At 34.3% G+C, this 26,726-nt stretch overlaps 2 protein-coding genes and 1 long non-coding RNA gene across 5 annotated transcripts in view; 1 reads left to right on the top strand and 2 right to left on the bottom strand.

The window, feature by feature from the left end:
- On the bottom strand, positions 1-25,359 carry LOC127837172 (mitochondrial import inner membrane translocase subunit Tim10-like). Of its 2 annotated transcripts, none has more exons than XM_052364099.1 (2): positions 25,217-25,359; positions 1-494 (listed from the first exon to the last, which is right to left on the bottom strand). In XM_052364099.1, the coding sequence occupies exons 1-2, from the start codon at positions 25,294-25,296 to the stop codon at positions 287-289; spliced, it is 288 nt and encodes a 95-aa protein (XP_052220059.1). In that variant the 5' UTR covers positions 25,297-25,359; the 3' UTR covers positions 1-286. The 2 variants fall into 2 exon arrangements, with proteins under 2 accessions (XP_052220059.1, XP_052220065.1); XM_052364105.1 differs by lacking the exon at positions 25,217-25,359 and adding an exon at positions 17,922-18,044.
- Positions 1,127-4,587, bottom strand: LOC127837236 (uncharacterized). Its single transcript, XR_008029186.1, has 2 exons — positions 3,654-4,587; positions 1,127-2,652 (listed from the first exon to the last, which is right to left on the bottom strand). It is a non-coding gene; the product is annotated as an uncharacterized LOC127837236 (long non-coding RNA).
- LOC127837139 (uncharacterized) overlaps positions 19,313-26,726 on the top strand; it is a 29,965-nt gene continuing 22,551 nt past the window's right edge. The window contains exon 1 of one of the 2 annotated variants that reach the window (XM_052363995.1): positions 19,313-19,336. In XM_052363995.1, the coding sequence (XP_052219955.1) occupies positions 19,328-19,336 (9 nt within the window). In that variant the 5' untranslated portion in view covers positions 19,313-19,327. Of the gene's footprint in view, positions 19,337-25,329; positions 25,463-26,726 lie in introns of those variants that run through there. The other variant, XM_052363992.1, reaches the window with a different exon arrangement.

Here is a 26,726-nt window from a genome sequence, read left to right as displayed (position 1 = left end):
TATGTCATAATATTTATTGTTATTCTGGGCGGTTAATAATTAAACAGAATATAATACAAATAGCGCCAAAATATTTATGTGATACATGTTCGCAGTACACACAATACTCACTTATTTTTTAATGTGTGCGCAAAGCTTCGCAATACGCATCTCTTAACCAACATTTCTACAATTTCCTTTTTTCCAGTTAACACACATTCAATTATTTCTTGGTCAAACATGATTTAACTTGCACTAAAAATTATAACTAAGCTCGCAAACCACAAAAACGACCATAACACTTCGATCAGGTCGCTGAGCCTTCTGATTTCAAGTAAGGCTTTTCAGCAAGCAATCGATAAGCGTCCTTGTCCTCCTGAAGTCGCTTGCCAATGATCTCATGAAGGTCCAGGTATTTAGCCACGCACCTGTCTATACACACGGCTTCATCCTTGACCAACTCTGTTGAGCCGTACACGGGCTGCAAGCATTTCGCGGTGCACGTGGCGTTTAATCTGAAATGGAGAAAATATTGAATTGTTGGTGCAATATGTTGAAACATCTTCAGAGGTAATGTCATCAGATTCGACAGATACTTGCGAAACTATGTTTGCATGACAACTATACAACGCAAAACATACAATTATAACTAGTGGAAAAAGCAATTGAGTGCCAATTTTGAAGAATATTTTTTATACAGTAACTTATATGCACTTCATAAAACTATGGAGATACCCCTATGAACTTATCTCTGTGAAATTCGTTTATGATCATGTTTAACAATTGTCCATTTAAACATAATGTTCTTTAAAAACGCCAGCGTCAATAGATATTCCATAATAGTAACATAATTATAGCACACATTTTCAAATTATTAATAATTACTTTGCAACCAACAGAAAGAATATGCTCATTGATAAAAACAGATGAAAACAGAACTTTCCTTTCGCATTCTATTCACTTATCGTTCGACAAACTTTGTGATTAAACTGTTTCAATTAATAATAATATTGGGAATTATTTTATTCAGTGCGTCTGGCACAATACAATTGCGTGTTTGTAGTATTATTTGAGTTAAGATTACAAAAACACTTCACTCAACAAATATTATAATGCAGATAATGAATTAAACTCGAAAACGTTTGAATAATTGTTATATATAATTTATTTCATGCATGCAAAGGGCAATATCATAATAGTTAAAACACACGAAACCATAAAGAAACTGAATATCCAAAAAAACTTAAGCATAACTTGTGTTAAGGTATTCATTGAGAAACACAATAGGTACACTTAAGGCAAAACGGTATAGGTAGACACATTTTACTATGTTAACAATAGGCTGACAAATCGATGATAAAACTTCCCGTTTTATTATTTACGTATACGTTCATGTTTACTGTTTATTTTTGATAAACAAATTTAGAGCAAATGCCTAAAGTTGCTCACCTGTTGCTCGTCAAGGAACTGGCCTGTTTTATGCAGCCCAAGATATTATAAGAACAAATTGTCAGTCAAAGATATAACTATAAATGTGATTTTCACAAGGTTTTACTATAGCCAAATCAGAAAAATGGTCTGTCCCCTGGCGGCCATGCTTTTCAAAACAAAAATATCAGTGAAACTGATGGATGCTACCCGATGATGCGCTTTGTCAATCTATGTGTTAATAACCACCTAAAAATTTATTATTAGCCTCTGTGACCTTGCCCTTGACCCCAGTGACCTCAAACCTCATCAAAAGGTAGAGGTCCATGCAAGGTACCTACATGCCAAATATGAAAGAGATCGGTAAAGTATTGAAGGTGCTATGAGAAACTGTAACAAAAGTGTGACGGAAAAATCTATTATTAGCCTCGGTGACCTTGACCCCATTGACCTCAAACCTCATCAAAAGGTAGAGGTCCAAGCAAGGTACCTACATGCCAAATATGAAAGAGATCGGTAAAGTATTGATGGTGCTATGAGAAACGGTAACAAAAGTGTGACGGAAGGAAGGTAGAACGGAAGGAACTTCAAACTGGCAACTATATGCTCCCCGAAAATTTTCGGGGACCATAAAAAACAGAACCATTTTTTAACTAATCCAAAATATATTAACAAAACGTTAACAAGGTTGCCATATAAGGAAACTTGAACTCATCCTCATTGAGACAAATATCCTGACAAAGTTTTGTCTAGATTGGGCATTGGACAATAAATGTGATTTCTAGAGTGTTAGGTTTTACTTAAGCTATATTAGGAAAAATAACCCGCCCCTTGCGGCCATATTTTTCAACCAACCAGAACCATTTTTAAACTCACCCAAGATATCATTGACACATAAACTCTGACCAAATGTCATGAAGATCGGACAATAAATGTGGACTTAAGAGTTTTAACAAGTTTTAACTAAAGCCATATACAGGACTTCCAGCAGTCACTCAAAAAAAGTAGGAAAAAAGTAGGAGGTTTTCTGACACAAAAGTAGGAAATAGAAGGAATATTTTTTCCAAAAAAGAAGGTGAAGTAGGAATATTTTCAGTTAAATTGTTAATTAATCATGGCAAATAACTTACCCGAGGAGGCGTTCTAAATGCAAAACCCTACCATTCTTTATGCCATGTGGACTATTATTGTATACCAATGCTGGCCAGTTTCTGTTGCTGAACTGTGTGGTCATCTTCTATCAGCCTGAAACATTTTTTGTATTCTCAAATTAACAAACATAACATTACCATGCTAGTAAATCATTTACTAGTATGTTAATGATAAATAAGTATGTGGTTACAAGCTACATGTAAAGGACTATATTCAGTACAATGATTTAGTAAGCCAGATGATTTACAATGATTAGAGCACTAATGCTAATGCAGATCTATACAGTACACATGTTGTATAAAATGGAAATGGTTAAACACAAGAGAATGTCAGTTGTTGGTAAAAGGTAAAGTTACAGATTCAAAACACAAGAGGCATATGAATACACAACTTCATCAGCATGGTTGATAACCTGATATAAACCATTGCTCGCACAAGAGATGCTCTTGGAACGCACAAACAGTATGCAGCAAATTCATTTGAGGAATCCTGTACACACCAGTCACCAATACTATTTCCATTATTGTCAAGCTTCACAAGCCAAGACCTGTTGAACTTAGTTTTTTCACCTGGTATAGCTAGTTTATATCATGCGGTTAAATCATGTGGAAAGCAACTACATCTATGATCAGCAAATAAAAAGCAACTTTTTCAAAGCCATTGTATGTTAGAAGAATGAAATTCTTTTTTTTTCACTATTCAAATGGCTATTTTTATATTTTTTAACAAAACATAAAATCAAAAACATACATGTATGTCAGTGAAAATGAGGTTCCCAAGCAAGTAAATAGTGACGGCAAAAGAAATGCAAAGCTGCAGATATAAAATTGGAATAGTATTTTCCTTTAGCTGGTAATAGCTTTGCAAATAGTTTTGGTGACTTTCAAATGATAATGTATTTCTATAACTGGAAATCAAAGAAAGTATATATCTTATATTTGATACATACTTTTTTGGAAATGAAAACAACTTTTGAAAATAACCGAAAATACCCTCAGCATGGCATCATTTGGGTTTATACAAGTATAGCATTGTGAGGATTCTATGCTTCTGGAGTTCAGCCAAAAAAGATTTAAAATACCTAAGAGACTCACCTTCATGATGATGAAAGATGATCCACATGGGGAGGGACATGTTTGCCACATCTTTCAACAACAGAAACCAGCCAGTTTGACATATTTTGTTCATTTTCTGCAAATATAACTAGCACAATGTTCATATTTTATTTTATTTTTGCGGACATTATTTTCCAACAAGTAGGAATAGTAGGAGTTGTTTAGCAAAAAGTAGGAAAAAGTAGGAAGCTATAAAAAAGTAGGAAAAAGTACGAATGCTGGAAGGCCTGCATATAAGGAAAACCGGCCTGCCCCTTGGTGGCCATGTTATTCAACCATCCGGAACCATTTTAGAACTCGTTCAAGATATCATTTGGACAAATCTTTTGACCAAACTGCATGATGATTGGGCAATAAATGTGGCCAAAAGAGTGTACACAAGGTGTTACTTAAGCCATATAAGGAAAAATGTCCCGCCCCCTTGTGGTCATGTTTTTCAACCAACCGGAACAATTTTCAAACTCTTCCAAGATATCATTGGGATAAAAAATATGTTAACAAAGTTTCATGATGATTGGACAATAAAAGTGGCCTATAGAGTGTAAACAAGGTTTTACTTAAGCCTTATAAGGAAAAATGCCCGGCCCCCCGGCGGCCTTATTTTTCAAGCAACCTGAACAATTTTTGAACTCGTCCAAGATATAATTGGCACAAATCTTCTGACCATAATTCATGTCAAGATCGAACAATAAATGTAGCCTCTAGAGTGTAAACAAGGCAAATGTTGACGCTGCATGACGCACAACCCATGACGGACGATGGACAAAAGGCGATCACAATAGCTCTCCATGAGTATATTGTGCTCGGGTGAACGAAACAAATAAATATTGTGGTATATGATTGTCTAAACTACATTCCATTCAGAGAGATATCATTACATAAACATGTTGCACATGTAAGTTAAAGAAAACAATATCACTAATATTATAGAGCAGTATACTTGTTAAGTAATTGAACATTAATACAAATATATATATATATATATATATATATATATATATATATATATATATATATATATATATATATATATATTATACAGTGCTTTCCACAGGATTTTTGTCAGGCGCCCCGGGTCTCATAGGGGTGGTTCGGGAGGGGCGTCCACTCCCGACGTTGATTTTTTTTTTTTATTTAACGTGTCAATTCACGTTCTGTTGTGCGTTATAACTCAAAGAAAACAGCGTCAAAAGACGTCAGTTGGTGCTTTGGTGCGCTTTGACTCTTCAAGAAAATGCCCCAGTCATTTAAAAAAAATATATAATTTTTTATATTGTTTAATTGTTTTAAAACTTTCACGAACAGATAGTAAAATCCTGACTCGAACGATTCCCCAATACATCCGTTTCAACCCGACTCTATTACTGTATACTTACTACTTTTCAAGTTTCTTTTCATTACCCGATAATCCAGTTTATTCCGGATTTATAAATCACTTTCTGGTAAATAGTTACGATAAAAGCTCTCAATTATTTCTTTAACACAAACCTTGCCATTTTTCGATAGTATCAAATACATTTTTAGTGACTATTTATAGATTTGATGAAATATTGCCTCTGAACATGCGTCAATCCCCTGACGTGTTGTGTGCTTGTTAAAACGATCAATACACGCACGCTTTCTATGCAAATGACGCGACGTTGTACACGCTGCATAATTTTCGCGTTCTTTTTAATTGAGAAAAAGATTCGACACAAAATAAATTTGCACTGCTAATTTGAAGCAAGAATAGTTTAATGTTGCGGTAACATTTACATTCGGAAGTGTGTTTCGGATTAAAAACGCGTTAACATTGACTTACGGGAATGGGTTTCGGATTACAAATTTAATTTTTTCCATTTGAGATTTCAACAAATATTAACAGTTGCGTTATGAATTCAACGATGAATTGTTTAAACACTTTACGAGTCGAATAAATGTTTTGACGGAATTATGCATGAAATTCACGTTGTCCACGAGGATTACGGCCGGTTGCCATCATCAGTATTCTAAGTAACGATTCTCGGACAAAACATTTACAAGAGCGCGTAATTAATGTAATATAGTGTCTTTCTAGTTAGGTTCAAGGTCGAATTTCATTTTGGTCAGTATATAAAACTTAAAGCAACTGTTTCTTTCAATAATATATTCAATTTCTGAAAGTGTTCATAAGAAAATGTTCATGATGTAATACTGAAGGATTATAATATTCCCTGTAGGTTGGCTCAAGAACTTTTAAAGCCCTGAAATTAAACAATAACATAACATAAATATCATATAGGAAAAACATAGAATAATCTGCAAGTAAATCATGTTCACAAATAAACTTATCAACAGGATGTGTTCTAGTGGACCGAATAACATTAACACTTCAGCATGTATAAATATTCTCTATTCAATCCATATGATAAAACAACGCTAAAAGAAAACAGTTAACATCACATATATAAATTACATACAAAAGTTATGTTTTCTTCTCTTTCCGCGCACACACACGCATACAATACATATCAACGTACCAAATGTGGTTTGGGCTTTTACACCTGTCTGTACGCCTCTCTCTTGTCTCACTGACTCGTGATGGTTAAAACTGCAACATTAGATTTATGGTTCACAATAGAAAGAGCGAGATTACTGCATATAGGACTTAAAGAATGGAAAAGTACATTACTCTCCCAAATACAGGTTTATACACAAAACCACAATACAAAGTTTTTACAAACAGAGCATTACCCATTTGCAATCAATTCAAAAGTATATAATAAATACAAAAATGTACAAAAATGTATTGCATGTTTAATACAACTTAGTACTAACCTGGTAAGAAGTAATACTAATGAAGATATATCAAAATCTGCAGCTCAACTAAAAAACTGACTGCTGACACTTTGACTGTCCAGAACACAATGCAAAAGAGAGGGAAAAAAATCTGACTGAACAGGTTTTAATATCACCCAACAGTTTTAATTGGTCGCAGTGGTCACCTGACTGAGTTGATTTAAAGTCAGTCAACTATGACATTTGGTCACAGTTGTCAAAGGTAGATAATCTACTACTCTGATAGGATTATTGGAAAATCTACCTGGTTACATTCATTCAACGAAAATTTGTTAAAGCGCATTACGTGTCGAATAAATGTAAGAAAAACGAGGTGATTCAGTTCTATAAATGGACATGATGAAATATACATGTACTGGAATTACATTGTTATCGCATAATTGTAACCGGGAGTTATTTGCACAACTTACTCGCTATAAGTAATTAATTGTTTACCAATTGCAATTAATTTATCGTATTAATTATGAGCCAAGGTAACACTTGTTTACAGTAAAAAGGTGTGATGATGATGCCCGAAACCGTGTTTTTAATGTACTGTACTGTACTAGTTACCGATTTTATATTACGTAAATGGTACAACTTCTTGCTAATCAAGCTGCGATAAACTCTTACTGCGTGCCCGACGTCAATAAAAAATAATGGTCGATAGTTAACCCCGCCACCATAAGCATTAGCGTAACCGATTGGACGATGAACATCACAATTTGACGAATGGAAAGTTACCTGAGTTTCCTGTGATACATCCTTGTCAGCATTTAAATGACTGTGTAATGTGACTAGAATAATCGATACGCGCGGCATGCTATTCTCTTATCAGTGGATTATCCATTACTCCCATGTGTTTTTTATGGCGATTACTTGTGAAAGTAGGTACCGAGTGCTCTTTTAAAACAGGGAATATTGATACACTGATAGAGGAACCTTGATTTTTTTTACAATCTCCACTTTCTTTTACTAAAAATACACTGATCGGAAAATGTCAAGCTTTGAAATTCAAGCGCCCAGTCGAGGGATCGTTAAATGGCCTGTGGAAAGCCCTATATATATTATATATATAATACTTACATGTATTTTTTTACATAAAATAGCATCATAAACAATATTTTGGTAATATTTCGCTAGTGTATTAAGGTCGAAGTTGGATCCATAAAGGCGGTATCGACGCAAACCATAATTCAAGATGGAGACATGGTCCTTTGCAACGCAGAGCGTTACCACGATGCATTGCCACAAATTGCAAACATCTTAGCCATTTTCAGATACAAATACAAGATCCTGTGTACAAGGGGTCCATGACTGGGGCATGGACACCAGCAACCAGGCATGTGAAATGAGCCAAAGGAAAAGCCATATGACGACATTCTGAATCAATATGAAATCTGGTTTTCGTGCACATTGTAAGAGTTGTACTTTGATAAGTGAGGGAAAGATACAGGATAAGACATTTTAACCTAGATTTTGTTGTTAACTTGAAGTATTGAAAGCTGTAACTGTATGGTTACAATTACGAATAGTTTTCTTAATCAAAGGAATTTTTCGGTATAGAAATTTTACTTGCCAATTTCCTAATATGCTTTTTTTTCATTTGTCTCCACAGGATCTTGCATTTGAACTCTCTATTTAATGTCTTGAGAAGTTTTGAAATATATATTAACAGCAATCAAAAACTTAAAAGTTTGACTAATGCCAATTTGTTTGTATGATGTAGATTTTGGTTCTTAATAATTCCATCAAAGCTTACAATAAGTATTATGCAAAGCTACAAATGTCAATTGTTAATTTAATAGCTTAATTTTTTTAATGACGCTATATATGACCCACTGACTTATTTTAGTCTTAAAATTATGTATTGTTTGCTCTTTGAAATCAAGAATTTGTACAACATATACATGAAATTTGTTCAGCTTCAAAATATGTTGTCTATATATTTATAAGATTACTGAGATTGGTTATTTTCACTGCCTGTTATAAGTGTTGTAAATATAAGATGAACATATATGATATGCATACAATTTTTATGTAAAAATTGTTTGTTTTATTCATACCTATTTAAGATAATTGATAATGTTATCATTGTTTGAATACTTGCATTGATAATTGTATGGCTAGGTTACTTTTTGAATATTATATGTTTTGTTAATGTTGATAGGTGTATTTAATTAGCACATTCTTTAAATAACTAAAGATGGTATAAAGGTACGGTACAGATTTTTGTGTTCATATATATTACACGCATAGCAAGTTTGTGAAAGCATTTAGAACCAACAAGGTCAAGGCAGTTACTGAAAATATATATAAGTCCAGAAATTTGAATATATGATTACTAGCATGTGCTATAATTTATTACAAGTTTTTTATAGGTCAAGTACAACCAGTTGTGTCAAGATTAATTTTAATCTTTCTTGAAATATACAAATTGTTAATTATCAATATACCGGATATTTTTCTGAAATATGGGCATACTTGTATTGCTCTAAAATTAAGACTGTTGGTGTCTTGCATGCAGACATAGGCTGAGATTAAGACGTTTAAGATCGAGATCAACCTCATAATTACTTCTAAAAATATAAGATGTATTCAACTCAATAAATTTAAGATCGAGAACTTCAATAGGCGCGAAATTCGAAACACGTGAAAGGTATTTTTTTACATAAATTAAAAGGTATATTGCACCCATGACATAATTACCTTAACAATCGTGCAATTTGGTTTTAAGACATATATAAATGTTATAAATATATGCCATTTTCTATTTTAAATCTAATTTATAATCCCTTTTAAAAATGTCCGAAATTACAATCCGCCTATGATCCAATTGACTGTAATTTCAAACAACTTAAAAATATCCCAAAATGAAGATAAATTATGCATGGTAAACTGATTTTTTTCAGATGGCGCAAACATCAAAACACATCTACAAACAAGATGTGTTTGTGAAACACTATGCCCCCCATATATTTGACCTTGGATCTTAAAGGATGACTTTAACCTTGACCATTCACCACTCAAAATGTGCAGCTACATGAGATACACATGCATGCAAAATATCAAGTTGCTAGCTTCAATATTGCAAAAGTTATGGCCGATGTAAAAGTTTGACGCAAACAAACAATGACGCCAACAAACAAGCCAACAAACAAACAGACAGGGCAAAACAAAATGTCCCCCATTATAGACTGGGGGACATAACAATACGAAGATAGCGTATTCAAACAGGCGGTGAAAGCGGTATCAGGGGGTGCTTAAAGCTCAAGACAAGCTTCTAAGCAATTTCAAGTCCCTAAACAAATCCTTAGTGATCGATTGAATGGCAAAATTGGTATGGATGCTTAACCAGGTCGAACTCCTGTTGTTCCTCTTGAAATTAAATAGAATGTAACTGATCAAGTTACAACTGCCGCAAGCTGTGGGGGGGGGGGGGGTTGGCATAAAGCGTCGAGAGCTACTTTTAAAGACGGGACTACTATGCCAAAAGATTGGATTGGAAACGCCGTTTAAAAATGGCATTCTATGGAAAGGCTATTTTGAAGGTCTCAAAGACAGCACCCATCAGTTGTCATCCGCAAGCCTGAAAAACGGTAAATCCAACAGTTGTTAATAATTATGTCAACAATCTGGGCAAAATTCTTGGGAGCCTATGTTTGTTTGAAAAGCCGACACAGAAACATATGGACGGCTGGCAAGCAGTTTGATTACAATACCGTCCGCGTCGTTGCCCGTAAAGGTGTCAAGAATCTTCCCGATAGAACATCAAATCAGCGAACACATACAACCATCGTAGCGTCCGTTTATACTGACGGCAGAGCCATGACCCCCTTGTTCATCGTCAAAGAAAAAACAGTCGCTGCTTTCACTCCTGGAATACTTCTGCAGCTCCAGCTGGATTAAAATGGACTTTTCACGATAACGCATGGATGACCGAGGCTATCTGTCAAAGCTGTATCGAGAAAATTTTCCTAAAAGAGTGTGGCCCTGAACGTCCAAAACTACTGATATGCAAAAGTCATAATTCTGATGAGGCATTGAATCTCATCGAAACAGCAAAGGCCAACGACATACACATCTTAGCATTGCCACCTCGCACAACTCATACAGTACAGCCCCTCGACAAGAGCGTATTCGGTCCACTAAACTCTTTTTTTAACGAAGCCTGCACGGAGTACCTCTCTTCACATCCGATCAATACCATCAGCAAATTGTCATTCCCGCGGTTGATCGCAAGAGATTGGGAAAGGTCGATTACGTCACGCAACATCAAAATCGGCTTTGTTTCTTGTGGCATTTAGCCATATTCTTGCTCTCCATTAAAAAATGAAGAAATGATGCCCTCTCGTGTTTTCGACAGACCACTTCCGGTTCAAAATGCAACTTTAACCTCTGGTAGCAGCGATAGAAGCCAATAATGCTAGGAAAGACCGAATACGGAACCACCATCTCCGGCTTCACCGGAATGTAACGGAACACTCGGACAATCAACAAATGTCACAGATAGTGCCGTCATTCTAATGCAACAATTCGTCCCCAATGACCCCAATGTCTTTTTTTAGCTTGAGCCTTCGTGGAACATTGACATAAATGATATTGCGTCATTTGGCGAAGCAACGGATATACCAGCATGCAACTGGAACGCAGACGTCGATGCTTTATTTGCTCCGCCACAAAACATGACTGAAACGCGTCCGACTACCCCCAAGAGAGCGTGTTTGACCACGCACAAGTTACTGACATCCCCGGAGATAATTAACAAAAAGAAAGAAAAGGAAGAAAAAAAGTAAAACATTTTGAAGAAAAAGGAAAACAGACGCATCGAACGAAAAACAAAAAGGCCCTAACATTCCTGAAATAATGACGTTGTATTTCCCCAAACACACGTACTTAGTAAATAATATTTGACATGATTTCTTAAAATTATTAAACGTTTTATTTTACAAAATTACATTATCAAAGCTTTATGATGGTACAGAGTGTTTACATTAGTCAGTGTATAACTTTTAAATTATTTTATGTTCAGGATACAAAGATAAACAAAGTAATGTACGCAGCCATGCGACATCATTTCGCTTGATTTCAGGATGCAACGATCGGCTGTTCTGAATGTACGCAACCGCGAGATTACTGATCAGCTGAGTAATAGATTGCAAAAACGCTTTGAGATGGAAACCGATTCGAAACTGTATATGAGCATCACTTGTTTTACGATGTTTATGGTCACCTTGTGGATGTTATTTACAATGACCCAGACGATATAAAATTTAACTTGCTTTATGAATGTTGGGAGCGAATGCAATATGACGGGGATAAAAGTATCGTATGGTTAGCGTTGAGATTTTGTTCGAAATGTGTAGATGATTATTCGTTGACCATTGTTGATGAAATCAGATATTATTCTTTGTTGTAGCCAGGGTCAATTAGATTATTTGTTTACAGTGATGTTTGCTTATAATATGTATAACAATTTACTCAAATTTATTGGCTTAATTGAAGAAAAAAAATTACTTCTACGTTAACAAGTCTTATCAAACGTTGACGATTTCTTGTTTTTGTCGCTGAGATGTATTGAAATGATTAATACAATTATCAAGAACATTTGATTTCTGTAAAATAACTTGTTATAAAAATGTGTATGCTTCAGTACAATTAATCACAGATTTTTAAAGTCTTTTAGTGTCGGAATTTACCCTCCACGGACCGAAATTCCCCGCCTTTTAGCCTGAATGGTTTTGTCTAATTAATATCGGTTTATTTTAAGTATGATTGACAAGTTTAATAAAGTACGCGAATTTGGTGTTCCTTCAATCTAGTACGACGTGACATTACAAATTAAAGCCCGGGATCCACTTGATATGTCTCATTGTCTTCCTGAATTACAAAAATACCCGAGATATGCGTCATTTATCCTACTTTATAATATATTAACAGTACTTCAATACTTTATCTCCTTAATTAAATGTAAAACACAGTAAATAATAGTTTATTTAAAACAATAAAATACAGTACCGCTTTAATAAGTTGTGCCTAACATGTACCTCTTAGTCTTAAGATAGAAGAAGCTAACAATAATGCTATTATATCCAGGTTAATAGCTAGATGAACATAGTCATTGGCAATGTGGTGACATTCAACTATTCATATTGTAATGTACACAGCAGATTAGCACACTACTGATCAAATGTTACTAGCTAATGAGTGCATTATACAAAGTGCCACACTATATACATTGAACAACTATTTGAACTATACACACCATCATACCAGGCATTAAACAAGAGGAACACGGTGGCCCTTGGTCGCTCACCTGAGTAGAAGTAACGTTAAGCAAGGGTTGTTAACGTTGTTTTTTTAAAGAAATAGTTTTTTTGTATTGGCAGACATATAAATACATATGTGTTATAAATAGTTTTTGTGTTTGTTTATGTTTTTAAAAGGCATTTGTTTCCCGTTGCGACAAATTTGTATTGTTAGATAAAAGTGATATGAGGACAGAAATGTAACAATGAGCATACTCAGCACAAGAAAATGAACGTACAATTTTAAATGTTAGTCAAGTTTCGAGATCATGCGATAAGCATCTCAGCATCTTAGGATGTTATACGGGGTGACTAGTTACAACTTGTTTTTGCAACAACAGCTTAAGATACCGAAAACAACTGTATTTTTTCAATAGATTGAGTGTTCATAAAATAGTTTTTGCATAATTAAATACAATATGTTGATTTTTTATCATATATCAAAGTAAGTTGTAAGGAAATAAATGAGTATGAGAATATCTACTCGACTTTCAAAATTGATCTTCATTTTAGGTACCAAACATCGCACACTAAACCTATCTAATAGTTAAAATATATAAGTTAACACACAGACATACAATATAAAGAAGTGAAACTCCAGCTGCTGGAGCAGTATTGAAGACAAATTAAAATGAATCCTACCCAAACAACTGTCATACTATTTTGAACTTAAATGCACACATAATCTGTAACATAAATACATATTTTTTGTAAAAACAACTTAGCTATTTAGCCAAGCAGTGTGTGTGCTTCTTTAAAATGTTATTGTTTTTTTATACCCAAATTGTTCATATTTTGGACAAAGATTTTTCAATCTACCGGAACAATTTTCAGACTCACCTTGCAATGATAATCCCAATTGAAACAACAACAAAGGACAAAATTGTCACAAAACCAGGTTTATCATTTGAAAAAAGCCTGATAAAGGGAGACAATTCAAAATGTGCAGTGTTACTGATGTCGCCTAGTTCGTCGTGACACAATAAACGTAAACAGAGTCCAATTCTGATTTCTTTACGTTGTATTTCTGCTTATTAACACAACACAACGTTTTCATAATGTTTGTCAAATACAAGATACATTCGAAGCCCGCAACGGGCCCAGCCCGCCAAAGCAAGCAACAATGCCCTTCTATCAAATCTAACCGCAGAGCCTCCCTTTCCTGGCACAACATCTACATTTTGTTTACAGGTTAATTTGCATAAAACTCAATTATAACTTTGATAGATCATAAGTGTCCGTTCCTGCACGTGCTTATTGTTGATTGGTTGAATTGCTAAATTACTGTTCCAAAATGACACGCCCCGGGAATGGTGCACGTGTTTACCCACTTATCGGTTCTGGTTATAGTAATATATCATTGTTACCCATGGATGTAAGAGATAATTTACTAAGATTAAGATTCCGCTCCATTACTTTGTGTGTCTAGTGATAATAATTCGCATAGTTCAGTGGATGTAAGAAATAATTTAATCGGATTACAATTCCCGTGGTCATGTCGTTACGTAGCATATTCATTCGTCTATAATATCTTATCTTTGCTCTTTCAAATTGTTGATTTAGCCAACTTTAACAATAAATGTAAATGTCTGTCTGGTTTTTACTTGCTGATCTTCTAACATTTTCTTACATTACTAAAACATCTATTTGATTTCTGAAAATGCACATATGATTTAGTTATATTATAAAAAGATCTCTTGATAATTTCTGAAATACAAATAGGAAAATTAAATTTACGTATAAATTCCTATCACATTAGTAATATTATCTTATACTAAATTTATATCATATTGTTATATTATATAACATAATATTTATGTTATATATGGATTACATAACTAATTAATTTATTTATCTCTACGGGGCTGTTACGTTACACTGATTGTTCCTTGTAACCCCCCTTGTGTCAAATTCAATCTATTTTTAGTCGCAATGACCAGGATTTCGACCGAATCATAAATCCCGACAATATGCGCCAGGGCACTTGGTGACAATTATTTTTTGAAAGTTTCATTGAAATCCGTTGAGAAATGAAGGAGGAATTTCGCTCGGAAGAATTGCTCCGCCCGCCTGCCGACATTCACCAATATCATAACCAGTTTTTTCCTTCGGAAAACCTTGTTAAAAATTAGTGTGATGATCCGTGTGTACCAAGTCATTTTTAAATCTGACAATGAATGACATTGTTATGACCCGGACAAGCTCATCTATGGCCATTTTCGACTTTTGAACTCCAAGTGTGACCTTGACCTTTGAGATATCGAGGTAATTCTTTTGCATAACACACCGTCCAAGGATTGTGAACAAATGTACTGAGTAATTTTAAAATCTCACAATGAAAGACATAGCTAGGGTCCGGACAAGATAACTTTTGGCCATTTCTTACCCTTAGAATTCAAAGTGTGACCTTGACCTTGGAGATATCGACGAAATTATTACGCATGACACACCGTCCAATGATTGTGAGCGAATGTACCGAGTAATTTTAAAATCTCACAATGAATGACATAGTAATTGCCCGGACAAGATCATTTATGGCCATTTTTTACCTTTGAACTCAAAGTAAGACCTTGAGGTTGCATATATCAACGTAAAACGTTCGCATGACACACCGTCCCATGAGGGAACGGAAAACTACAACGGGCGAGGCATGGTCAGGGATGATAACCCCAAAAAAGGGTTAGGGTTTGGGTTAGTGTTAGGGGTCGGGTTAGGGTTAACCCCTGTCCCGCCCGCCCCCCCCCCCTTGCGCAATACCATACCATGCCTCGCCCGTTGCAGTTTTCCGCCTCCCGTCCCATGATGGTGAACAAATGTGCCAAATGATTTTAAAATCTCACATTGAACGACATAGTTATGGCCGGACCGCCCGCCCGCCGACATTTACCAATCTAATATTATTAGCAACGCGAGTTTAGCGACGCCATTTTGTTTGTTTAATGGTAAGATCGATCGGCCGCGCTTGAAATAATACATCCGTTGCATCGTTTTAAATTTGTAATCGATTCACGCTTCTAATCGATTAAAACAAGCGACGACAGTCAAATGATTAGTAAACAATATTTGCAAATTCGGAATTAAAATCGGTGAAACGAAACATATTTTTTAATTGTGACAACAAATAGCGATAATTACGGGGATAATTGGTCGATGGCGATTAAATAATTATTTCATCAAGCAATGTTCAATCTAATTGCAGAAAAAACGGCGTGAAAAACAAACCAGCCGACAATATTCGCAGCGATTTTCAATGACGATGAAATAATAGTTGGCGAAAAAAATAATGAAGAAATTGGTAAAGCACTGGGATATTAAAGAAGTTTTCCGAAACATCACTCCTGTCGGACACTGATTGAAAAAAAATGCTCTAGGCCACGATGTCGCAGACGTGAATTGACATGTGGTTGACAATACACAGGGTCGAGTGTGTACACAGTAATCTCGTTATCGATTTTCCTGCTTGATGGCCCGATTTGCACGCGTTTCGCACTCGCCGGAAAACATGTAGAGGCAATTTGTTTTTGATGAAGTCGGATAAAATAATCGCCATTTTTTCTCGCCAATTTTAAGAAATAATAGCCAGTTGGATAAAATAATCGCCATTGGCGATAATGTCTGGCAGAAGATAATGTCTGGCAGCCGCGTGAGCACTGCTAGTAACCAGTTTTTTCCTTCGGAAAACCTGGTTAATAAAAGCTGTTAAATCACAAATCTTTGATAATCACACACAAAGAACTGAATGACTGAACAAGAGGGCCTGATACAGATAGGCCCAAAGTCGCTCACCTGAGATAACAAGATATTATTGGGACAAATCTTCTGACCAAGTTTCAGGAAGCTTGGAAAATAAATGTGGCCTATAGAGTGTTAACAAGGTTTTACTATAGCCATATAAGGAAAAATGCCCCGCTCCCTGGCAGCCATGATTTTCAACCAACCAGCATCATTTTTTAAGATGTCCCAGATATAATCGGAATTAATCTTCTGACCAAGTTTCATTAAGATCGGACAGTAAATGTGGCCTCTAAAATGATAAATATAATTATAAAAATAACAAGATTTTACTAAAGCCATATAAGGAAAACTGCGCCGCCCCTGGTGGCCATGTTTTTAAAGCAACCAAAACCATTTTCGAACCTATTCAAGATATCATTGGGACATATCTTCTGACCAAGTTTCATGATGATCGAAAAATAAATGTGACCTCTAGAGTGTTAACAAGGTTTTACTATAGCCATATAAGGAAAAATGCCCTTGCCCATGGCGGCCATGTTTTTTAACCAACGGACATCATTTTTTTTAAACTCATCAATGATTTTATTAGGATGAATCTTCTAACCAAGTTTCATGAAGATTGGACAATAAATGTAGCCTCTAGAGTGTTGACAAGATTTTACAATAGCCATATATAGCCATTTAAGGATAAATGCCATGGTTCAAACAGAAATCTCAAACCTAAATTCAAGCACTTTTCAAGGACTTTTCAAGGCCAAATTTTTATTTTCAAGGCCGAGAACCATACGTTAGTTTCCATTATAAAATGCAGGTTCAACTGAACATGGATATCCATTTGCTTGGATTGGTCTTTCTTGTTTAAACTTTCATCAAAAGACACTGAGTACGGTCCATTTATAGAACTATCAAGTCAAGTTTTGAAATGTTCAGCTAGCCCAAAAACGGCCACACATGCTGTCTTGCGGTCTCCGCAAGTAAATTTCTTTGCAATGGTACTGACATGGCACACAACCTGAAATAACTTTGTAATGTTTTTAGTGGAACTAAAGGATTGATGTGTGCAAACGGTATGCACTTTCAACATATCATTTTTTGTAACAAATTTGTCTATGGATTTCTGCGAGTTTGATACTGCTGCTGATGGTTGCGAAGGTCCTGGAATTTGAATATCTTCTATCTGCACACTCTATGTGGCTGTGCCTTCCTGGTTCGACACAAATGGGCTGTTGTTGTTTATGTCTGTTTTAGATTTAACAGTTTTAACAATAGTACCTTCCTGTTTCACAAAAAACACATCCCAGGAACCCTGTTTGCTTCTCAATTTCATGTTTTCTTTGTGGGTTTTCCCTTTTTCGTGGCTTTTTAAAGCGCTTTTCCCCATCCCCCAGACAATGGTTTTCATACTGACCCGACAATGTGCTTTTTGAATGTCATTTGTTTCTGTACCCAGGAATATTCACTTAAATACCCTGGTTTGAAACGACACTTTCGCAGCGCTGCGTTTTCACTCGCGAAAATTGATCACAATGGAGAACCTCTGACGTTGTACACATAATCTGTGACGTGTACACATAACGTTTTGTACTCAATAGTGTACGAAACTTATATTTCGTACTCAACGTTTTGCGCGAAGGAATTTATTATTAATTTTTTGTAATATTTCCCTTAAGAACGATTAAAGTTTATAATTAAAGCAATGATAAAAGTAATTTTGAGCAGAAATAAACATTTTCAAAGCTTTTTTACTTGAAATAAGCTCTTTTCAAGCACTTTTTCAAGGCAAACCTTTGTTCAAGGGCTTTTCAAGCCTAAGACTCGTTCTCAAGCACTTTTAAAGCCCTGTGCGAACCCTGAATGCCCTGCCCCTTGGCAGCCATGTTTTTCAATCAAAGGTTACCATTTTCGAACTCATCCAAGATATAATTGGGAGAAATCTTCTGACCAAGTTTCATGAAGATCGGAAAATAAACGTGGCCTATAGAGTGTTAACAAGATTTTACTACAGCCATATAAGAAAAAATGCCACGCCCCTGGCGGCCATGTTTTTCAACCAACGGGCATCATTTTTAAACTCGTTCAATATATTATTGGATTTAATCTTCTGACTAAGTTTCATGAAGATCAGACAATAAATGTGGCCTCTAGAGTGTTAACAAGGTTTTACTATAGCTATTTAAGGAAAAATGCCCCGCCCCCTGGCGGCCATGTTTTTCAACCAACCCACATCATTTTTTAACTCGTCCAAGATATTATTGGGATGAATCTTCTGACCATGTTTCATAAAGATCAGACAATAAATGTGGCCTCTAGAATGTTAACAAGATTTTACTATAGCCATATATACACAACAATGTAGCCATATAAGGAAAAATGCCCCGCCCCTTGGCAGCCATGTTTTTCAAGCAAACGTAACCATTTACGAACTCATCAAAGATATCATTAAGACCAATCTTTTGATAAAATTTCATAAAGATTGGACAATAACAAGGCAAATGTTACGACGGACGACAGACAAAAGGCGATCACAAAAGCACATTTTGCTCAGGTGAGCTAAAAATATTTGAAAAGTTTGTCTTATCAATGGTGTCCTTCTGACATCAAGACAAAGGTCTTTGATGTGAGAGAACAGTTAACAGCGTTCTAGATAAGCTGCGTATCAGCGTTATATAGGCATTAGAAATATCAAGATAAGCTCAATTTATAATTTCGGTGCATACATTTAAGCAAGCCAATCTGGACTTACGCAAATGATGTAAATTCTCGGTGTAAAACGTAAACAAAAAATATAAACAGCCGATTGTCTTTCCCCAAAATATGAGACTGGTTAGTGGTTATCGTAAAAATTAGAGCTAATTTGTGCGCTGGATTGTAGAAATAGTTAGCCAGTTGGTATGTATAATGGGTATCATCTAGACGCATGGTAAATTTAGTATTTTTTTTTTTTTAAAGACAGTCAAGCGCTTAAGTGTTTATTTACATTAAGAGGTCAGCATGGCTTCTTTGAAGCCAAAACAAATTACTTCCTAAAGTAAAATTGATTCTTTGTATACGGCAAAAGTTGTATCGAGTAAAAACATTGTACTGCCAATACTGAATGATTTAATTTCCTCAGTTTTCAAATTAAAAAGGACACACTTAAACGCTAATAAAACAACTTTTGAAAGTTGGCAAAAAAGTTTTCCGTGGCTCACGGGCCTATAATCCAAGGACAGTTTTAAAACAAAAAACACTTTAAGAAACCTACTACTATGAACTTATGAAAGAAAACACAATTTTAATGGTTTATTGTGTTTAACATTATTAAAGTAGTGTGTCTGTACCCCGGCTATATTCTTGTTTTACTTTAAGCAAATTACCCTTCAAGCAAGGCACAATTTGACCATTTACCCCTATGCTTTGAAAAGTGGGGGTATTTCAGCGATTTTCCTTGTCCAATTGGGAAAAGTACCCGTACCGGTCAAATTGGGAAAAATCGAGTCGTGAAAACCAGGGGTTTTTTTGGCCCGATTTTATAGCCGAAATTCGGCTATGTTCCCAATCCCAAAAAGTATACTTTTTTCCCAAAATGTGGAAAAAAATTCCCAATTTCCAAAAAAAAAGTCTTATGCGTATTTTATCTCAATTTCAATTCAATTACATCTTACAAAGTATTATAAGATTTTGTTCTTTTAATTTGAATGATTATAATGAGTTATATCAAATTTAGTATTTCCCTAATCAGTGGACTTTTCATGTGGAAAAAAGGCTAATGAATTTATTTTCCCAATTTCATGAAAATGCCGATAAAATTCCCAATTCCAAAGCCATGGGCTATCTTCCCAAAAGGTGGAAAAAAAAACCTGTGAAAACCTCAAAATTGGGAAAAATCGAGTCGTGAAAACCTCAAATTGGGAAGTTGGTGTATTTGATTTTTTGCACCCAAATACTTTAAAATTGATAACCAAGTGTTTTCAAGCTGTCAATATTATATATACCTAGGTTCAAGCTATAGAGCTGCAAAGGGAAACTAACTAAACGTTGCTTAAAAAAAAAAAAAAAAATTTTATTTTTTTTTTTTTTTTTATACCTTTAATTGGGAATTTAAGGACAGCAATTGGGAAATTTGTATTTTTTTCGTAATTGGGAAAGTGCCGTTTACCGGTACTTTATAAAGAAGGAGGAAAATCGCTGTATTTACCCCCATGGGTCAAAAATTATCTATAACCCTGCAGTTAATTGGGGCCAATATCCAGGAAACTGTAAGCCTGTTACACAATGGGTGGCAGACGTTTCTCCCCCAAGACGTTTCCTCCCCAGACGTTTCACCCCCAAAATGGGGGTAAAACGTCTGCATAATATGTAAATGTATATTAGCAGTAGTTATTTGTAATAAAGTGAAAATAAAGTATTAGTATATTTATTGAGTGCATTTTATGTGTAAAAAATGATGTTAGTTGAGTCCTGACTAATTAAAATAGTAATTAATGATTTTATATGGTTGTTTAGGGAAGCCTCTAACAAATTTAACAATTAAATAGATCTAATTATACTTGATTTTTTAAGTGCCTTAAATTGTTCTTGCATTAATTAAGCTCATTGAAAAATTGAGTAAAATCAAAGCTTTGATGTTCTTTGATGGTCATTTTAAATGGAATAGTATATTACAAATTAAAATAATTATAACTATTGTATAAATCAATTGAGTAAAAGCACACCTTTGACGTTCTTTGATGGTCATTGTAAGTGGAATAGTATGTTACAAATTAAACAATTATAACTATTGTATTAATCAATTGAGTAAACAAACACATTTTATGTTCTTTGATGATCATTTTAAGTGGAATGGTATGTTACAAAGTAAAGAATTACTATTATTGAATTAATGAATTCATTTTGCTACAAACAAATACAATTATACCAATATATACTAAAAACATTTTACACTGATCCATTCTGTTATTAGAATTTACTGCAATAATATTATTCATACGTAGCATAGTGATTGACATTACATAATGAAGATAAGCCATAAGTTATGATTTTTAAGAATTAATAATAACTGTAACATATTTGGATTTTTATTTTGAGTAAATAAAATTGTTATATGACATTAAAATTATAATTTATTACAGCCAGTATTGAATTGTAGTTCTCAAAAATAATTTTGATTAATAACTATCAGTGTGTCATGGATCTTTATTAATACCATTTACCTTCCAATTTAAAAATTAATTTAATTTGTAGCCAAAAAATGTGACAGCATTTTCATCATTTGGCTAATATTAAATAACATCCACACCTACCATTATACAAGATATTAGGCACTTAAGGTGCAATAAACAAGCATTGATTAGATTAGCAAGTGTAGTACACAAGATAACAGCTAGATTATGGGTGCAATATACAGGCCCTTTAATTAATCAGCATTGGTGAGATTAGGTGACAGGGGGATAAGATGAGATAAACACATTATTATGCAAAAAAATGTTTTAAAATAGTTTATCACTGTATTAAATATTATTAATGAATAGATTTGATTTGACTTAATTGATAGTTTTATATATGGAACAGAACAGAACAGAAAGTTTATTCATATAATTTGAACATTTACAGTTCATCGTTACATATACAAAACTGACAATATATAAGCAATAAGCACATGCATAGTAATGCGAAAGTGACCAAACTAGTACATAAAAAGGTGTTAAAATGCACTAAGGCCATCGAATTACTCAACATTTGCATTCAATATATCAGTTCTCAGTTTATAAGCATTTTTACAATATATTGCGAGTTTATTTAGGACTTTGGTTTTATTATTTGTTAACAAAAGAATAAATTTATGCATACTAGGGTGGTTATAATAGAATTTGTCAATATTCATTTTTCTTATATCTGTATAAAGAGGACATACAATTACAAAATGGTATTCGTCTTCAATATCATTTGAGTCACATATATTACATTTGCGTTCGTTTTTAGGAATATTTGTATGTCTCCCAGATTCAATTTTTAACATGTGGGACGAAAGTCTTAATTTTGATATGTATTTTCTTAAATTAAAGTTTTGGATTATGTTAAGGTAATAAGATAGTTCAAATCGATGTTTCAATTCTTTGTATGAAGTTAATGAACTTTTACCGTTTAAATCATTTAGCCACAAACCTATGTACATATCAATTAGTCTATTTTTAAATATAGGAATAAATAAGTTTTTTGTTGCTTTTAAATATAATTAATATTATTGAGTAAAATTATTAAAATATCAATAAGTTTTGATTACATTTGCTTATTATACCAATAATGAAATAATGCACAAGGAAAGTGCAATTCTGTTTTAATTAGCCTGAACTAGTTATTAGGAAAAATTAAAATATCAGTGACATCCAATCATTTTATTATATACATACATATAAATGCATGAAAAAAAAATTATTGACAATTATATAGTTTATTTATTTATCATATTTAACTGTTACAAGGAAAACAGTTTTGAAATTAATATAAATGTGATTTAACCATTTAATCAATTCACCAATTGACCCTATTTAATTGGATTAATTGGATTAAAAACAACAAACAACTACAGTTCCTCAACACTAATGATTTACATGCATTCCATTCACAGTTAAACCAACAAAATAAGCAAACAAGCTGCTTCATAAATAAAGTTAATTGAAAACTTCATAAACAAAATAATCATTATGATAATAAATCAAGAATAAACTTCAACCAAACAATCATACATTTATTGGGGGGGGGGGGGAAACGTCTGCACTTAAACCAAAGTGGGGGGGGAAACGTCTGGGGAGGAAATGTCTTGGGGGGGAAACGTCTAGGGGAGGAAACGTCTTGGGGGTGAAACGTCCGGAAACCTTACACAATCACCACATGGCTATTCAAGAAGGCATCTATCAACACTATTGTACCCTTTAAAACTTGAATTTAGTAAGAAAGGTATTTAATTAAATGTAATTTTCTAATGGACTTCAAATGCGTAAAATTACATATCTAAGTGGTAAAACATAAGCTCATGTGAGCTTTTGAACCGACTAATGTATTAAAAAATAAGGATGAGTACTGTACTGCATCAAAATTACAAAATAAAAGAGCTTTTATTGCTGAAAAAGTTAAAGCAATGAGCTTGTATTAATATGGTGATCTTAATTAGCCTACCTTTGTCCATGTCTGATGCACAAATCATGACAAATGATAACTGTCCGAAAGGATAGCATATCCGAAGTATATGTACACTAACTATATTGTTTAATAATTAAAAATTAGGGATGGCAACGAATACCGATATTGGTATTCGGATATTCGGTCATCCTTCCGAACGAATATTCGGATATTCGGTCAACATCTGTTAGAAAAAAATCAACTATGTTTACCGTACCATTACTCCATGAATTCTACTTTCGTTTTTACCGGAAGTTCCCCGGAAGTGACTAAATATTGACACAGCATTGCCGTCGCTAATTGTTAAAATTGAATGACGAAAACTGTTTTTAAACTTTTAATATTGTAAATCAACAATAGAACGAGAAACATAATATTTACATGACGACAAAACAATTACATAACAAAACAGTTAGATCTATAAATAATTTAAGCTAAACTTAAAGATAGTATTTACATAGCGAACACATGCTTTAATATTGTACATCAACAATAGAACGAGAAACATAATATTTACATGACGACAAAATAATTACATGACAAAACAGTTAGATCTATAAATAATTTGAACTGAACTTAAACGTATTATTTACATAGCGAACACATGCAAACAAAACACCGTTGCCACATTTTAAAAGTCACTCGGATCGGCGTCACTGGGCACATGAACATTGTTCTTATTTAAAAACACGATTGCGTCGACCAGATCACTGGCGAGTCTATTTCTTAGTTTATTGATGAGCAATCCAGTGGTTGAGAATATGCGCTCAGATGGCATAGAAGTTGCAAGTACATATAGAACACTCCTAGCAACATACGCGACTTTCGGAAATTCGCTCTCGTGACGTTTCCACCAGTCAAGAGGTTTAGCGGTTGGCTCCATTTTCACAAGCAAATATCTCTGAAGTTCGTCAGAATTCTCTTGCTCGGTTAGAGGTTGAGTAAATTATTTTCTAAAAGCTTTTTTGATTGGACAACGTGATTATAACCATACGATCTTTTTTGTTTTTCACACCAAGTCGGCACTTCCTTTACTTATTTAATCTTTTATCATGTTAAATGTAAAATCGAGTTATTAGATCAAGACGGGTCGGTGTTTTAATTGCCATATGGTCTTATTTGTTTTTTTTACACCAAGTCGGCTTTTCCTTTACTCATTTAATCTTTGATAATTTTAAATGTAATTCGAGTCATTGGATCAAGTGCAGGTCGGTGTTTTGATTGCCGATGCGATTAGAACCTATCATAATTTTGACACAAAGTGACTGTCTTTGTTAGGCAATTAGCGGGATTTATGACCGGTATACTGTCATCACCATAGCGACGAATTATCCGGACTAAACATTATGACACGAGGAACGACTTTTTGTACAATGTTTGAAGCAAATTTCACGAATACAAAGTCTTTGAAATTACTCGATTTTTTTATTTTTTTCTTCCGAATATTCGATTCGGAAAATAGTATCCGAATATTCGGTCCGGGACCGAATATTCGGATATTCGTTGACATCCCTATTAAAAATATATTAGTATTGTTTTACCCACCTTTCAGATATGTCCATTACAGTCTGTTCAAGCATCATTTGGGCCGCCTTTTTAACGTTGTCATCTGTCTGTCGCTGCATCGTGTGTTGTATGATGTTGTTGTATATATGACAAATTGCTAGGCGTTTGATAACAAAATAGTTTCAAGCGTTCGTGATACCGGAAGTAATTTTTGGGGGACACAATTTTGACATATGGCGGGAAATTCGCATTGTCTGTGAAAACATGGAATACTCGAAAGTTTTGGTAATTTTTCAGTTTGGTACATGGTTTATGTTGTTAATAATTCATAACTACGAAAAACAATTCATGTTCGCTATTGATTAAAAGTATAAACTGGGTGACTATTGTTTTGGATCGGCTATATATATACAACTTACATGTACAAGCGATATTTCATGCATACATCCTTACATGTTTGTCATGTATACTTGGACTTAATTGTCTTGCGGCATTTTTAAAATTCTAACTATTTCGATACCACTGCCACGTACCGGTAGTTTTTATTCGTTACTCCTCACTTTCGTCATCGTTTCGTAAAATTTCATGCGAAAAAAATGTTCCATGTCGTGGTATACTGGTAATTGCTTTACTTATTTATTGGAACTGATGTTAATGTTGATTTCATATTTTTTGTTGTAGAGTTTGTCATAGTTGGTCATGAAAAAGTGTACAGTTTCATTTAAACACTTTCAATAGTTTACAATCGTCTTTTTAGTTTGACAGCACATCATTTCTGCTGTGAAAAATAAAAATACATTACAGAAGCGCATTGTTACCAAATATTTTCATTTTAAAGTAGAACTGGCGTGGCAGAGGCCGATGCGTATCCCCACGCCGCATAGATGTTATATTAATAGGTCATTTTGGGTGGGCAAGGCCTATGTTTGTGGGGCCCCAGGGAGGGTAATGTTGACATGGATGGTCGAGATAGACTGTGTTGTCATAAGAGATGTTCAGTATTAATTTGAAGTCAATTGGTAAATAAATGAAGAAGATATGTTAAAACAAAATTGTGGGTGGGCATGGTCTATGTGGGTTGGGCACCCCAGGGCTTAGGTAATGGGGCCATCCATATTTGAGATTGACCGTATTGTCATAAGAGAAGTTCAGTATCAATTTGAAGTAAATCGGTGTAGAAATGAAGAAGTTAATGTATAATATAAAAAAAATAGTCAAAATCTCTGACTCAGCCCCACCCCAACCCCCGTTGGCCACTATATATATCTCCTCCTACACTATTAGCACTAGAACCTAGAAACTTACACACATATGGTAGCTATAAGCATATGTACGACGGTGCACTATTTGGAATTTTGATCTGACCCCAAGGTCAAAACTTAAGCCTTGGGGTTTGGGATGGGGCTGGATCAAAGATTTTACCCATACCATTTTACCGATTTACCCATAACTTTTGACCCAGGGGTCAGATCAAAATTCCAAATAGAGCAAGGTTGAACTCATATTCCATTTGACATTGGGCTTAAACAAAAGATAGTCATCGCTCAAA

The sequence above is a fragment of the Dreissena polymorpha genome, chromosome 1, assembly GCF_020536995.1.
Source record: "Dreissena polymorpha isolate Duluth1 chromosome 1, UMN_Dpol_1.0, whole genome shotgun sequence".
Classification (NCBI taxonomy): Eukaryota; Metazoa; Mollusca; class Bivalvia; order Myida; family Dreissenidae; genus Dreissena; species Dreissena polymorpha.
This window is presented reverse-complemented; position numbering and strand designations above follow the sequence as displayed.